The 15,784-nt window shown below is 33.5% G+C and overlaps 1 protein-coding gene across 1 annotated transcript in view; it reads left to right on the top strand.

Moving 5' to 3' along the window:
• The window catches only part of LOC150103097 (putative ATP-dependent RNA helicase TDRD12), a 623,943-nt gene that overhangs the window by 407,520 nt on the left and 200,639 nt on the right, over window positions 1–15,784 (top strand). Inside the window, exons 17-18 of the mRNA XM_090397898.1 lie at window positions 2,119–2,259; window positions 14,689–15,060. Coding sequence (XP_090254024.1) covers window positions 2,119–2,259; window positions 14,689–15,060 — 513 coding nt within the window. The remainder of the gene's footprint in view (window positions 1–2,118; window positions 2,260–14,688; window positions 15,061–15,784) is intronic.

Raw genomic sequence — 15,784 nt, 5'->3', positions numbered from 1 at the left:
ATAGAGGCCAACATGGTTTTGTTAAAGGTAGATCCTGCCTTAGCAATCTATTAACTATCCATAATAGAATAACATCAGAGTTGGACAAAGGAACTGGCTACACAGTGGTACTTCTGGATTTTGCTAAGGCTTTTGACAGGATACCCCATTGAACACTGTTACGCAAATTGGAGCAGATGGGAATGGATATTAAATTGGTGATATGGATAGGAGAATGGCTCAGGGAGAGATACCATAAGGTGGTGTATGGAGGAGCCGAGTCCAGAATGAGGCAGGTGACCAGTGGTGTGCCTCAGGGCTCTGTGCTTGGGCCAATGTTGTTTAATTTGTATATAAATGATATAGGAAACGGCTTAAAGGGAGATATTCAGTTGTTTGCTGATGATGCAAAGTTGTGTAGTGCAATAAAAAATCAAGCTGATGTTGAAAGTTTGCAGGAGGATTTAAATAAGCTGGTAAAATGGGCAAAAGAAAATGGATGTCAGTTCAATGTGGAAAAGTGTAAAGTCTTGCATTTTGGGATTAAAAGATTACCAGCTGTGTACTACATCGATGGAAAGGTACTCCAAGAGATTGATGAGGCTAGGGACTTAGGGGTATTGGTAGATAAGGAGATGAAGTTCAGAGGACACATTGCTAAGGTGTCCAAGATTGCACATAGGATTACTTGGTTGTTGAGGAACACACTGACATCCAGAGATAAAGAGGTTATTATTCCCCTTTATAAAGCATTGATACTTCCACATTTGGATTACTGTGCTCAGGTCTGGTCACCTGGATTCCTTGGAGATGAGGAGGCTGTGGAGAGGGTTCAGAGAAGAGTGACCAAGTTGGTGAGTGATATAAAAAATGCTCCCTACATTGATAGATTGAGAGCTTGTGGATTGCAGAGATTGGCTGATAGGCGAAGAAGAGGGGATATGATAGAAACATTCAAATTACTAAAAGGTTTTTATAGGATTGATGCAGGGGAAATGTTTCAGCTGTGTGATAGTGATGGAAGAACAAGAGGTCATCTCTGGAAATTAAAGAAGAGTGTGGTTAACAAAGGTGTCAGAACAAGGTTTTTTGCCTGGAGGGTGGTGAATGAGTGGAATTCATTGCCTGACTTTGTTGTGAGCTCTTCATCTGTAAATGAATTCAAGAAGAGATATGACAGATATTGTTTTGCTAGTTTGGGTCTCCCGCGATGAGTCTACTGACTCCATGGAGATACCCGTAATAATAATAATAATAACGTAAACTTTACTCCATGTAAAGTTTACATCATTACTAACTTTCTATTGACATTTCCCTCCAAATTGGTCTGTTTTAAAAACTGAACACTGTCTTGTATACAGGAAGTGTTTAACTAATTTCTCTCTTATTCAATGTAAATTTATTCACTTGATTCCCTACCCTACCAGCATTGCTTATGCTGTTTTCTCTCTCCATATTTAATTTGCCATGATTACTAAAAATTGTGCTTAAATAGCAGCAATATTTTATTTGTTCTATAGTTTCTACCAGGAGGTTCGGAGCAAGGAGATTTCCCGATATTAAAAGATATCAGTATGGCAATATCAGTAATTCTGCAATCTTCTTTAAGCTTTCTGATATTCTCCCCTGTGTGAAATTATCTAGATGATATCTTTGAGACATTACAAAACATAGAAGTTTGCAACTTTATTCTTTCATGAAAAAGTTTCCCTCAAACACAATTTGCATAACATAGCCTTTTGCCTTTAACCACTTTACCGGCCATTATGGATAAAATATGCATCCTCATATGCTTCGTATCCATCATATATTTCAATGTAATATCAATGGTATTACGATTTTAATATGTACTTCGCATTCATGATAACCTTGACATCTATAGACCTCTTGGCCAGTAGCGTGGTTAATCCTGTTGAGTGCTACCATGTGACCCCTTTGTGTGTGATTCGAAAATATGACTGTGTGCTGTCTTTCTACTGGAAATTGTCAGTTATATAAATTGCCACAAGCTGATTCATCTGAATCTGGGGTTGTAATCTTGAAATAGTATTTGTCCTTTGGTTTGGACACCAATGTATATATATTATGTATGAAAATAACATTTCTTAAAAAAAATGTACTTTAAATCATTATTTTCAGAATGACTTTACTCCAGTTTACAACTGCCACATAATTGTTACAGAGAAGAATATAAAGCAAGTTAAATATATAAGAAAGTTTTTAAAACGATTGGGATTAAGTGCTCCACCTGACCTCATTAGATTGGGAGAAAGAAAACAGGTAAAGTAAAAAATAAATAAATACAAAAAAACTCTAGTTTTTTTTTATTATTATTGTGTCAAGATTTTCAAAATACTGGAATTTTGTTTAATTATATTGCTAAATTCTTTATGTTAAGTTCTTTAAAGTCATGGACTGTGAATAATTACAGTCTAATTTAGTGATATTTTCTGGCATATAAAGTATACAAAAATTTCTTAAGCATATTCTTAAGCATAAGAATATGCTTAAGAAATTTCTTAAGCATAAGGTATTTCTTAAGCATAAGGTATTCCAATTGCAACAACTTGCAATTGGAATACCCCTTTACCTTAGTATTATTTCTGTATTGCATGAATATTCTAATGAAACTTATCATGCATATGATTTTTTTTTATATTTAATCACAAATTTGTGTTGATTAAATTAAACTATCCACAGCAGTTATACAGATGATCTCTGTATAACTGCTGTGGATAGTTGATTAAAATTGATCTAAAACTAACTCCTTGAAGAATATGAAACACTTCATGACAGATGCATAGACCCATATGAGGAAACATTTCATTTTAAACTAAAGAGTGCTGTTAAGGCTTAAATGAGAGAGAAAACTGATCAAACAAGTTTACAAATAATCAGGCATAGAAATTAATTCATCGGTTAAAACATAATTTGTGGTATTAACACTTTCTTTTTTATTAATGTTTACCCAAAAGTCAAAGCTAAATAACTGAGAGGACACCTCTACATAGCCTATAAAAATTGTGGAATGTGTCTGCATTCCAAATAGCCTATAAGTCGACTTACCATAAAATTTTTTTATCAAACCGGGACATTTTTGAGAGTTTGCTCAAAACAGAAAGTAACACCTTCTACGCTAAGTACTTATGATTCAAAAGGCTAAATAATGGAGTGGTTAGCAAAAAACAACATTTTGTAGTAATAATTTTTAATTACTCTTAACTGAACATAACTTATTATTAAAAAGTTATTAATATTTATCACTAGCGTGAACTTTCTTTAAAAATTCTTTATTTTTAATCGCGTCAAAAAATTCACTACAATTTAGTTCACTATTAAGTTAACAGCGCAATACAGCTTTTACTGTTGATTCAGCCATTCTACCTCTTTCTTCAGACCATATGTTATTCATTATTGAGAATATCCTTTCAACAGGTGAAGATGTGCCTAGCAGGCTGAAAATGTATTCTGTAATTTGGAGAAGATTGGGCAATGAAATGTTCTTTTCTTTGAAATGACTGGATAGTTGTATCCATTTTTCTTCGCAACTTGTATTTTCAAAATGTTATAGTTTGCTGACCAAAAAGCTTTTGCAATCACCACTTCATCAAACAGTTCATCCATGTTTATTGTATTATTTGCAAGCGTTTCATTAATTTTTTCACCTGAAGCTTCAATTTCCGACCAAATTAATTCATCGTTGTTTATCCAAGTAAAAGATTCTGCTCCACCAAAACTGTTTTCCCAAAGCTCAATGTAAGAAAGACATCAGTCATAAAATTTTGTAAACTCTTGTAGTATTGTATTAATATTTCCATTATTTTCCAGTATTCTAAAAAGCTTTTTTGCTTCTTGAGGTATAAATTTATTATCACACCTTTCCTCAAGATTTGTTTTTAATTTTCTAAGTTCAATGACAATATCTGTTGCATTCGCTTTTTCTTTCCATAATCAAGATAGATTTGTTAAACAATTTGAGTTGCTCATGCACAAACCACAAATACATTTCACCACAATCATTATCAAAGAACTGTTTTATCATCACCAGACAGTGTTCTTGTGAAATAAAATATGATTTCAGTCCCTCATAGATTTCAAGTATTCTGTCAATAGCTGGAAGTAGTGAAAGAAAACGAGTATTGCCATGTTGAAGAACCTTTTTATACTCTACATCTACAAATTCACAAACACTTTTAGTTGAGTGACTCAAACCATATAAATGTGGAAATATTTATAAATTTTGACTACTAAAGCTTCTATTTCAATAGGTAGAACATCAACTGCAGTTTGAAGACAGTTGTGAATGATGTGAACACAGCAACCAATGTCCACAATATTTCTTCCTAGTTCTTTCTTCAATCGACTGTAAATATTGTTTTCTCCTCTCCATTTTACATCTCCAAAATTGGTATTGCAATTATCTCCACAAAATCCAATAATTTTTTTTGTTATATTATGAGTTTTCATAACTGACATTAAATGGTTTGTCAGTATTTCTGCAGTTTCACCGAGAACTGATTGAAAGTCTAAAAGTTTAACTTTTACTCCACAATCTGGTGCAAAATACCACACAACACATGGCACAGTTTTAATTTCTTTCCTGTTGGAAGAATCAATCGATATCGTCACAAAATTTGTTTTGATTAAATCTTCACAAAGTTGCTGAAACAACAGTGGCTCAATCACATTAACAATGACAGCTTCACATTTTGTTCTACCCAGTCTAAACTTTGTTTGAAAAAGTTTTGATATCAATTTAGATGAACAATTGGCAGACTTAAAGCTGAGATTGTGAATAGCAACATGAAATGCAAAAATTGCTTCTTCAGCAGCTATTAAAAATTCTTTGTCACTTGGATCGGCACCTTTAAAATATGACAGTATCTTTGAGGAAGTTCCTGCCACTGCTAGACTAGCCATATGTTTCGCACACGTCAAGTGATTTTTTATGTCCGAATGCTCGCCATGAGCCACAGAAAATTCTGAAGAGCACTGTTCACATTTCACTTTGTCAATATGATCACAAACTTTTTTCAAAAATGGATAATCCTTTTTTAATTCATCCGTAAACATGCAGTTTCTATTTGGCTTTTTGGGGTTAAATTAATTTAATGAAGTAAAAAAAAATCACAAACAACACGCCGGACGTATGGTAAGCCTACCTATAAGGAATGTATCCACTTAGATGCTAAATGAATGGCTGACAATTTGGAATTTAGCAAATCAAATAGTATTGTATGTTGGCTAAAACAAGGCACTTCATGATGGTCTAACATTTTCATCAAATAGTATGCTGACTGTAACATAGTGGCATGATCTTATAGTTATAGAAGGTTTATTTGAATAACCTCAACAGAATTGAGGGGACACATCAATGTAAGCAGCATCATTGAAAGAGAAGGGGGAACCTAGCAGAAAAAAATTCACAAATACTATGTCAGTATTGTTGATGTTGATAAATAGCTTAGATTCTTCTAAATAATAAGGTTGGTAAATTTAAGATGTTTATAATTCAGGCACAATGTATCGTGAAAGGAAGGAGCAGCAATAGTATGCCACGTTAAACATGAAGATAAACTTCAATTGTCATCATCATCAAATTCCTGATAGAGTACAGGATATTATGGTCATACTACACTATACTATCAGATCTCATATCTGTATTCTAAGACACTTTTTTATCAATCCGCTTAGATCTTCCTCGTCTGAATCTTTATCCTAGCAAAGAACATTTGTTTTGCTAATCTTTTCCCATTCTGTTTAAGTGACCATACCACCTGAGATTAGCTCTGCTAATGCGTTTCCTGAATGATACTGCCCTTATATTTAATATGATACTGCCATTGATGGAATCTGTTCACTCCCCTAATCTTTTGCAGACCTCTCATATCTGTGGTCTCTAGACTTTGATCATGTGTTTTATTTCTGACGCAGCTCTCAAATGCAAGTTAAAATTGGTTTGGACACACTGCCTTGTACACGGTTAAAGATAAGATGGGGAAGAGGTATTGCTGATAATAGTGGATGAATTGCAACCAACAGGAATCGGAGATAGGCAGGATGGTGGCTGTTCATTTGAAGCAGTCTGGTGTGTGATCATGACCAGGGGATTCCATGGATGATCTGGAAGACATGCATTGCCAAACTAGTACAATGAGTACAGGTCAAGTGATTATTATGGGAGGACTTCAATTATGGAGATATAGACTGGCAGGAAGGAAATATAATTTATACACCTGCTAAGAGATAATTACTTGAGGGATGGGATTAGGGATGTGAGAATATTGGAACTGGTCATAGGATCAGAAGAGCTATCCATAACCAAGGCCATTTGGCAAAAGTGGCCATGTGGACTTAGAAGATTGTAAAACATGAGGAATATAAAGGGGGTATATGTGGAAATACAAGACAGGTGATTATGACAAGCTTAGGAGGCTAAAGTAAACTTAAATCCATGTCAGGGCATAAAACAGTGTAAGAGAAGGATGTTAGTATTGCATGGGAGATAGTTAAGGGCCATCTAGATGAATAAATATTAAATTGTATACCTAAGATAAGAAGGATTAATCAGGTAGAAGTTAGATGGATTAGTAATACATTAAGCATGAGCTGTAGAAAAAGAAAATACTGTGGAGGGTATATGAGGAGAAAGGTGACCAGCATGGCAAGGAAAGCAAAATCAGATTTCAAGAAGAATCTAGCTGAGCAGGCCAAAGGAAATTCCAAAGAGTTGTTTTGTTATGTAGCAAGTAAGAAGAAAATGACTGTGGAAGATTAACCTTAACACATATGTTAAAGCATTAATGTGGGAACAGAGGTGGATCAATTGGAGAATCTTAGGATATTGCAGAACCTCAACATAAATACAGCTGTGGGATTAGATTCAATATCAGGTCAGGTTTTGCAAGAATGTGCAAGTGGAATGACAATGTCTCTGACTAGGCTCTCTAATTCAAGTCTCAGCTCTGGTGGAGTTCCAAAGGAGTGGAAAGAGGACAAAATAATTCCTTTGCATAAGGGAGGATCTAAGACTGCAGTAGCAAATTATAGACCGATCAGTATCTCGGATGTGGTGGTAAAAGTACTGGAAAAATTGGTCAAAATGAGAATTCAAGAATGGGCGGATAAAAATATGATACTGTATGAGGGGCAACATGGTTTTTGTGAAGGGTTGGTCATGCCTTAGTAATTTACTAACTTTCTATAATAGAGTAATAACAGCTGAGTAGGATAAAGGAAACAGCCACACAATGATTCTGCTGGATTTTGTGTAGGCATTTGACTGAACACCACATAGAACTTTGTTATGCAAATTAAAACAAATGGGGATGGATAAGAAGGTCACTGCTGAAGAGATATCAAGCAGTGGTATGTGGAGGGGCAGAATCAAGGCAAAAACAGCTGACTAGCTAGTGGTGTGCTGCAAGGTTCGGTGCCTGGGACTAATACTGTTTAATTTGTACATAAATGGTATAAGAAATAACCTGAGAGGAAATATTCAGTGTTTGCTGATGATGTGAAATTAGGTAATAGTTAATCTAGGTGATGTGGAGAGAGTTTGCAGGATGATTTAAATAGGCAAAAGATAATGGGTATCAGTTTAATATGGAGAAATGTAAAGTTATGCATTTTGGGATAAATAGATTACAAGCTGTGTACTGCATTGATGGAACTTTGCTCCAGGAAAAAGATGAAGCTAGAGATTTGGGGGGGGGGGGGTAGACAGAGTTAAAGTTTAGAGGACATATTGCTCAGTTAGCACATAAGATTACTTGCCTATTGAAGAACACATTAACAAGTAGAAATAAGGAAGTAGTTATTCCTCTTTATGATGCCTTGATACATCCACATGTGGATTACTGTGCTCAGGTCTGGCAGAAGCAATCAAGATGGTGAGTGATCTGTGGAATGTTCCTTATGAGGATAGATTGAGGGTGTGTGATTGCAGAAGTTGGTTGATAGGAGAAAAAGAGGGTATATGATAGAAACATTTAAGTTGCTTAAAGGGTTTTATAAGATTGATTCAAGGGAAATGTTTTAGCACTAGCTAGATGGGCCAGAACAAGGGATCATCCCTGGAAATTGAATGAAGGTGTGGCTAGTAGGGTTTGAGGACTAGATATTTTGCTTGGATAGTTGTGAATGAGTGGAATGAGTTGTCAGAGTCAGTTGCTTTGTCTGTTAATGGGTTCAAGGAGAGGTATGATAGATTGTCTGGATAGTTTGGGTCTCTAGCGATGAGTCTCAGACTCAAGGTGCCCATACAATAATAATAATAATTTAGCATTTTGACTAATTTCGCTCTTATTCAATATAAATTTAAACAGTTCAATTCCTACTGTTTTAGTGATTTGAGATTGTCTCTATAAAGATTATTTTTATACTCCAAGTGTTTAGTATTACACAAGGGTTCAATTCCGATTGGTGCAATGACTTTTAACTGTTTCTTTTAGAATCTGGTAAATCACTGACTCAGATTTTGTGAAGGCATTTGACTGAATACCACATAGAACTTTATTACACAAATTAAAACAAATGGGGATGAATAAGAGTGGTGGATAAGAGAGTGGATATAAAATTACATAACTACAAAATACTGGATCCAAGGCCTTCTAAAATAAATGTATATTTTAGAGATTTTTCTTATCCAAAAATATTAAAATCACCCATTCTCTAACTCGTTCTATTACTGGATTGTTTAACATATGCCTAATCATGTCTACCAGACTAAACACCTTGTTTTCACAATAACAAAATATTCATAGTCGGTTTCTTTGTTAGGGCCTTTTCCAAAAATATAAAATTTCTTCTTCTTCTTCTTCTTCTTTTGCATAGGATCTTTTTTGTTTCTCCCTTATATAGAACACAATATTATTCCTCCTGTCTCACTGAAGTATGAATATTTCTTACATCTTGCATTTCTACCTATTTGACGCACAATTTTCCTAATTTTTGTACCGGAGAAAGAAAGTTTCTTCTACTACCTCATAAACAACATATCCAAGTTGAACTAATTCCGTCGCCTTTTCCAGTAGAAATAGCAAATAGATCCAGCGTCCTTAAGATAGATGAAACTTTCTAGTCAGTGTTTCCTCGAACATTCAATTAGAGAATCGACTGCAATATCTTCTTTTATTTACTAAATACTTGTTGACAGTCTCAACTCCTCCACTTTAAAGACACAGTTCTACAAATCCATTTCGGAATCTTCTATTAATATTCTTCCTACTGTCATGTAAAAAACTTAAAAAAACTTTCTAACAACAAAATTTCTCCAATCCGCATTCTTATACTTCTTTAAGTTTTCTCATGTTTTTCTCGTTACTTCGGATACCGAATGCTCTATCTGTCAGCTGTAAGTCATGCATCAAATCCTTGGCGAGCATGCACGCTCCTTGTAAAAAGGCAAGCGAGAAGCTATGTATAATGGCTGATATGTTGTCTCCATTAGCGTAATGAGAATGTCTTTCAAAACACAACACTTGACAATTTTAGATTACAATAACAAGGATTGAAAGTAACATAATTATCAGAATCTAGTAAGTATATCAAAATTTCAAATGCTTTACATTTCATTTTGAGAATAATAATATCAATAACGGGCACATCACAAGTGCCTTTGTTATGAAATCAAAACTAATAATACACTAACATAAACAATTTGTAAACATATTCATAATTTTAAATTATGATTATTTTTACAGTACCATGCCAGCTCTACTAATAATTATCTAAATAGCTGAAATGTTTTACTTGTTCTGTAGGTTCTTCGCTAAGAATACATTTGATGTTTTAAATGTTTCTGCCTATTTTCATTGTCTTTGTCTTTTTATTCCTGATTTTCATACCAAATTTATTACAACCATTATTCAATTTAGACAGAGAATCTTGCAGGCTTGTACTGGATTTATTTAGACATAAAACATCATCTGCAATAAAGTAAGGAGCTGAGATTAGCATCACCAGTTTTGATATCAGGTTTAGCACCACTTTTCTTCATAATGCAATCTATATAGATAATGAATAAGAACTGAGATAATGTACATTCTTGTCACATGCACCTGATTTAAAATAAAACCATCTTCCTTTACCTCCTTAAATTCTAACTGCTAAATTACAGTTCAAACTAAAACTATGTATTGCTCAACATAATATTAAGTTCTCCCTTCCACAATTTTTCTCAGCTGTTTCTTAAGTATTCTTGCATAAATCTTACCAGGAACTTCAGCATTTCAAAGAGGTTTCCTCTTGGAATACTGAATTACCTTGTCTTATGCCTCTTTCAGATCTCCACTATTTGTCTTAAAGTGAAAATCTGATCCTGACAACCTCTATTTGGCTTGAACCCAACTTTTTTTTTCATGAAGTTCTCCCTTTCACAATTTTTCTTGGCTATTTCTTAAGTATTCTTGCATAAATCTTACCAGGAACACTCAGTATTGAAATACCTCTGTAATTCTCACATTCAGTTTTATTTCCCTTGTTATAGATGGACTATGGAGTTCTACTTCAGTCATTCGGAATTCGACCCTCTGACCTTGCCTTCTGAATTATGTAATGCAGTCACCTGTAAAATTTTCATCTCTCCATACTCGAGGTAATTTCTGGTCAGAAATTATCTCTACTTCAGCTTTATGCATCATTTTGCATTATGGTTTAAGCTATTAAGAATACAGTTTTGTCAGCTAAATCCCTAATTGCCACTCCATCCTCATTCGTTAAGTATTCAGGTAGATATCTAATAGGGTGTGCTACAAGAAGGTGATTACTGGACATTAGGTCTGAAGCCTTGGTTAGTTCTTAAAAGGCTATATTGAAGTCTCCTCCCAGTTATACAGCTTTGACCCTTAAGCGCCCCAACTTAATTGCAACCAGTTTCAAATAATTTGTGCAAATTTCAGAAGGGAAATTGAGATGTTTTGTAACTCAACTGTAGTTCACTGGAAAATTCTAGTAGCAAAAAAAGTAGAGCTGTTTTTGGAGTATTAAATAGAGAGGCTGATATTAAGATAAGCTGGTTGTTGTTGTTGGAGACCTAAAGTAGAATAAATAGACATGAAAGGTTTCGAAAAAAAATTTCAGAAAACAACAAGGTAATAATGATGAAAAAAGTAGATCTAAGATTCAGATCGTGACATGGACAATTCATTACTAGCACCATGTTCTGTCATAAAATTGTGCATAAATTCACATGGTGAGAACACACAAAAACCAAGAAAAGTTTTACCCATTACATTATTATTGAGTGATAGTGTTCAGATTTGTTCAGGATACAAGAGTACATGTCAGATTTAAAATAGAAGTTGATCACCACCTAGTGTTGAAGAGCAAAAAGTAGAGTATCTCACTGAAAAGAACAATGTGTAATATTTGAGAAAATAGTTGTGAAGCTTTCATTTGTCAACTGTAGATATGTTCTACCCAGGCTGAACTTACAGCCAGCCATTCTATCCAATGGTTGGTTACATTGAATAAGAATTACATTTACACATAAATGTAGCCAGATAAAGAGCTGAGTTTTGTTACAGTTTTCTCTGCATTTTCTCAGTGCCAAAAAGGGACTAAAGCCATCTTTTGATAGCCAAGATAGATTGCATGGTTGCATTGTCTCCAACCTCAGAAATCTAAAACCCTAACCGATGTTTTGACTACTGTCATTGTGGACCATGCCAAGCTTTTGTGAGGTCCATTGGGTCTGCAATTATCTGATTCCTCTGCCTACACTTTCATGTTGATGAGCCTATTAGTATTCTTGGATATATTTCCAGCCAACAGACTTACCGTCACTCTGGAGGAAACTATCTGCGTTTGAAATAATATAGATGGGTCTAGAATGATGCCCAAATACCTTCAGAGCAAAAGCCAAAACTCTGTGCTGCTAGGCATCACTACATGGTAGATGAGTTTCATCATTCAGATTCAAATAACGAAGTAATAGTATATCACTTTGCTTATTAAAAGCTCAGTATTCAGAAACTTTGGATCCAAATCAGAGACCTGGTTTATTTTTTTTCCCCAGTTTCTTTCATTTTTTCCAATTTATTCTTGAAGTATGAGTGATGATTTCATAATTATGTCAGATATCATGGATCGACTCAACATGGTCACTATAAAATAATGGTGTTTTTAATCTCTTTTGCCGTGCATGTCTTGAGCGTGTGGGAGTCCTAGTAGTAGCATATGGGAGAGACATTGTCGAGACCATAATTTTCAGTGAAATTTTATGAAATTTGCCATTTGTATGGCTTGGTAAGGAATCAATTATTGTATATATTACATTCCTCTCTGAATTTCAACTCAAATAACAACACTATGAAAAGTTCTCAGTGATGTTCATTTCCACCTCTAGCCCAAAACTATACCTACTATTTCTAATAGAAACTCAAATTTCAGCTTCTTCAAGTACTTGTCTCAATTTTTCTAAAGTTCAGTATATTTTGCCTCAGTGGTGGCATTTATGCTTGTTTGCTGTGATATACTACATCAAAGGCTTTCCCACCTTAAAAATATCTCTTTTTGATTTTCTTTGCAAAAAATCTCTCAGCCTCATTCTGCCAGATTCATTTGTAGTCTCTATTACTTTCCTAATTTCACCAGCCATTCTAAACATTTCATTTCCTTTCTTTAAATATTTATTTCTTCCATTCTAGCTTTTCCTGTAATGAAGTCATCTTTGTTGGTGATTTAAATGGTCACAACATCTGCTGGCTTTCCTTTTCCATCTACATAGATGGAAAAGGAAAGGAAAGCAGGTAGGTAGTTCAAACCATAATCTAGTGTCAGTCTCTTTGCCCATAGAGCAACACTTACACAATAATTCTCATTTGTGTATTGTAGCTGTTGTTCATCAGAATTAGAATTAATTCTGATGAACTATTCTAAATCTGTTAAAACATGTGCAGCAGTTAACATTCCTTTGCTGTTCAACACCAAACTCACAAAACAAACTTTTCTTTCTCTTCATTCAGTCATTACTTCCACTGTTGCCTTATGGAGTTGCCTTTATTCTTATGTATTTTTCAAAAAAAAAAAAAAAAGCAATCTCTGAGTTACCAAGTTTCTTCTTATCATTTGAGGTGGGAGGATATGCTGACTTATCAAGAATTCTGATTATAATTTTTTTTATTTTTCCATAATTGCCTAATTATCTTGAGTCCATTGTGAAGTTCTGATTTTTGCAAATGACTTTACCACATTTCTCTCTATCTGAATTGATCAGTGCTTTCTTCATATTTTCCACTGGATTTCTAAGTTGTGATTGTTGTTTTCAAATTCTTTTATTTTTTTTCCCCAGTAATATTTGTAGGATGTTGCTAAAATATCCATAAAATTCTATTCTCAGTGGAGATAAATCAGATTGATTTATAACTCCCCTTCCCCTGTGTGTGTTATCAACTCATTTCTGTCAGTAGGACACCTAGTTTCTTCTCTCCTCAAAATTTATTAAAACCCAAGTAGCAGTAATCTCACAGGAATTCACAATTTAACAATAGATCTATTTTGCTGACCACTCATCACTATTGTCATCCCTGTTCTTTCTAGCAGTGTCTTTCTAATTAACTACATCCTACAAGTGCATATATAAAAAAATTTATAATTTTTCTTTCTAACTCACCTGTAGCACAGCCACTGCTGTATTGTATATAATATGTTATAGGTTTTGGACCTTTTATGGCTGAAATTACTTTAAAAAACGAAAGAACTGAAAAGGAAAAAAAAAAAACTAAGTAAAAGAGCTTTATTAAGATTTATTTTTAACAATAACAGGGAAATTATCATATATGCCAGACAGGGCATCTAAGCACATAAAACAACCTCTAGATTCTCTTTTCAAAATGTTTGTGTTGTACTCACAAAAATAATGAATGGGTAGTTTTCAGTTTGTTAAAAGTAGATTTAAAAATACTCCACGAGTCTCTGAAAGTTGAGAGAAGTAGAAGGCCACAGAAATTCTATAGTTGATATTGTTTCATAGAAATTATGCAGTTCATTTTAGATTCTAGAACTGCCTTTTTCTACAAGCATAACTAAAACATTTTTCTGATTTGTTCTACCATGAGAATGGCTTTCTTTGAGATAATGTAAGACAGTGTTACTAATTCGAGTTCTTCAGACCGCCTTAAATTGAACAAGAAGACTGTGAGTTGAACTGGGGGTTTGATCTGGATAATCTTTTCTGATTCCATATAAGAGGGAATCAATATGAATACTGTGTGAAACAAGAGTGGTCTTTATCACTTATTTAAATTAATTATGTTTGGAGAAAGAAACACTTCCTCCCCTGAACATAATCAAACCAACCACAAACACTTACAATTAACAGACATAACATAATAGGTTGTATAGATAAGGATTAACGTTTCTGTCATTATATTAATTAAGTTTATATTAATTCAAGTTACTTAGCTGAGACAAGCCATTGAGTCAACAAATTATGATGAAGATGAAATGAGGATAAATTTAAGAGATGTCTTCAGTAGAAATGTTTTTTTTTTTTTTTTTAAAGTAATTAAAGTTAAAATTTTTAACTTGCTAAACATGTTGTGTATAAAACCTGTTGCAAAAGAAGTTTAAAGACTTTATTTATATATCTTATAAATTTATTAATATATCAATAAGATATTAATATATTAATAAATCAATAAGAATCCATTAATTCAGTTAATTAATGCATGTTGTTAGAAATTAATGGAAATTCTTTCATTTCAGAATGAAAGTCATAACCCTAAAGAATTATGCTCTTTCTTGAAGGCATTTGGGTACTGTTTACAACAATATGAATCTTGTCCTTTTCGCCATTCAGTGTTATCAGAATATGATCAGCCAGCCGGAATTCCATATGAGGGACATGTTAGAATGATTATAACTCATGTAATAGATGCCACACGTTATTACGCTCGTATTATCGAACATATTGATCACAGTAATACCTCAATTCGTTACGACAGTAGATATCTTGAAACACAGCTGAAAATAAATCATTATTATAGAACAAAAGAAAATCATTCTCAACATACTCTTCCTTGCAAAGATGACATCTGTGCAATAATTTGGCATGGGAATACTTTTTTTCGTGTCCAGGTAAGATTATAATTACCTTAAATAAATACTTTTAATGTAATTATTATATAAATTATTTTTCATAGGAAAAATATTTTCCATGCTATGAGATTATCTGAAATTAATTATATAAAGTTCTTAAAGTAGAGCAAAATGTAGAACATTTGTATATAAAAGTAGCCAAACAAAATTTGGTAAGGTTTTAGAAATAACATAGAATCAATCACTCATCTCAAATTACCATCAAATTTACTGGATTTTGATCCATTTTGAGATTCTCTGGAATATGCAGAGAATCTCACATAAAGTACCATAATACTGCAACATCCTCCATTCAGGTATTGTTGACATACTGTGTTGACCATTCTATAGATCTGTAATGAAGTCATTTAGTGAAACCACAACATAACTTTTACACAGATAAGGCCTAATCTGTGTAAAAGGCTACTTAATGTGATATTAGACAGTCAGCATAATTTATTGTTATGTCAGTGTGTGTGTGTCAGTTACTATTTATGCAAGCATATTTTTGAAATGGATATGAAATATTAATTCATATTTATATATGTGTATAGAATGTGGTAAAATACAACAAAAATAAATTTGAATTTTGTAAATCTTGAAAAGGTACATAATGGTTTTAGAATTAAGGAAATCATATTAAACTTAATGTTAAAATTAGGGCTATCAATTTGAAGTTTGCAAGTTAATTCTTGTAGGCATTTCAAGCATCTTTATAGTCAAA

This window comes from Typopeltis vanoorti, chromosome 9 (assembly GCF_054136105.1).
Source record: "Typopeltis vanoorti isolate ZY-2024b chromosome 9, IOZ_Tvanoo_1.0, whole genome shotgun sequence".
NCBI lineage: Eukaryota > Metazoa > Arthropoda > Arachnida > Uropygi > Thelyphonidae > Typopeltis > Typopeltis vanoorti.
This window is presented reverse-complemented; position numbering and strand designations above follow the sequence as displayed.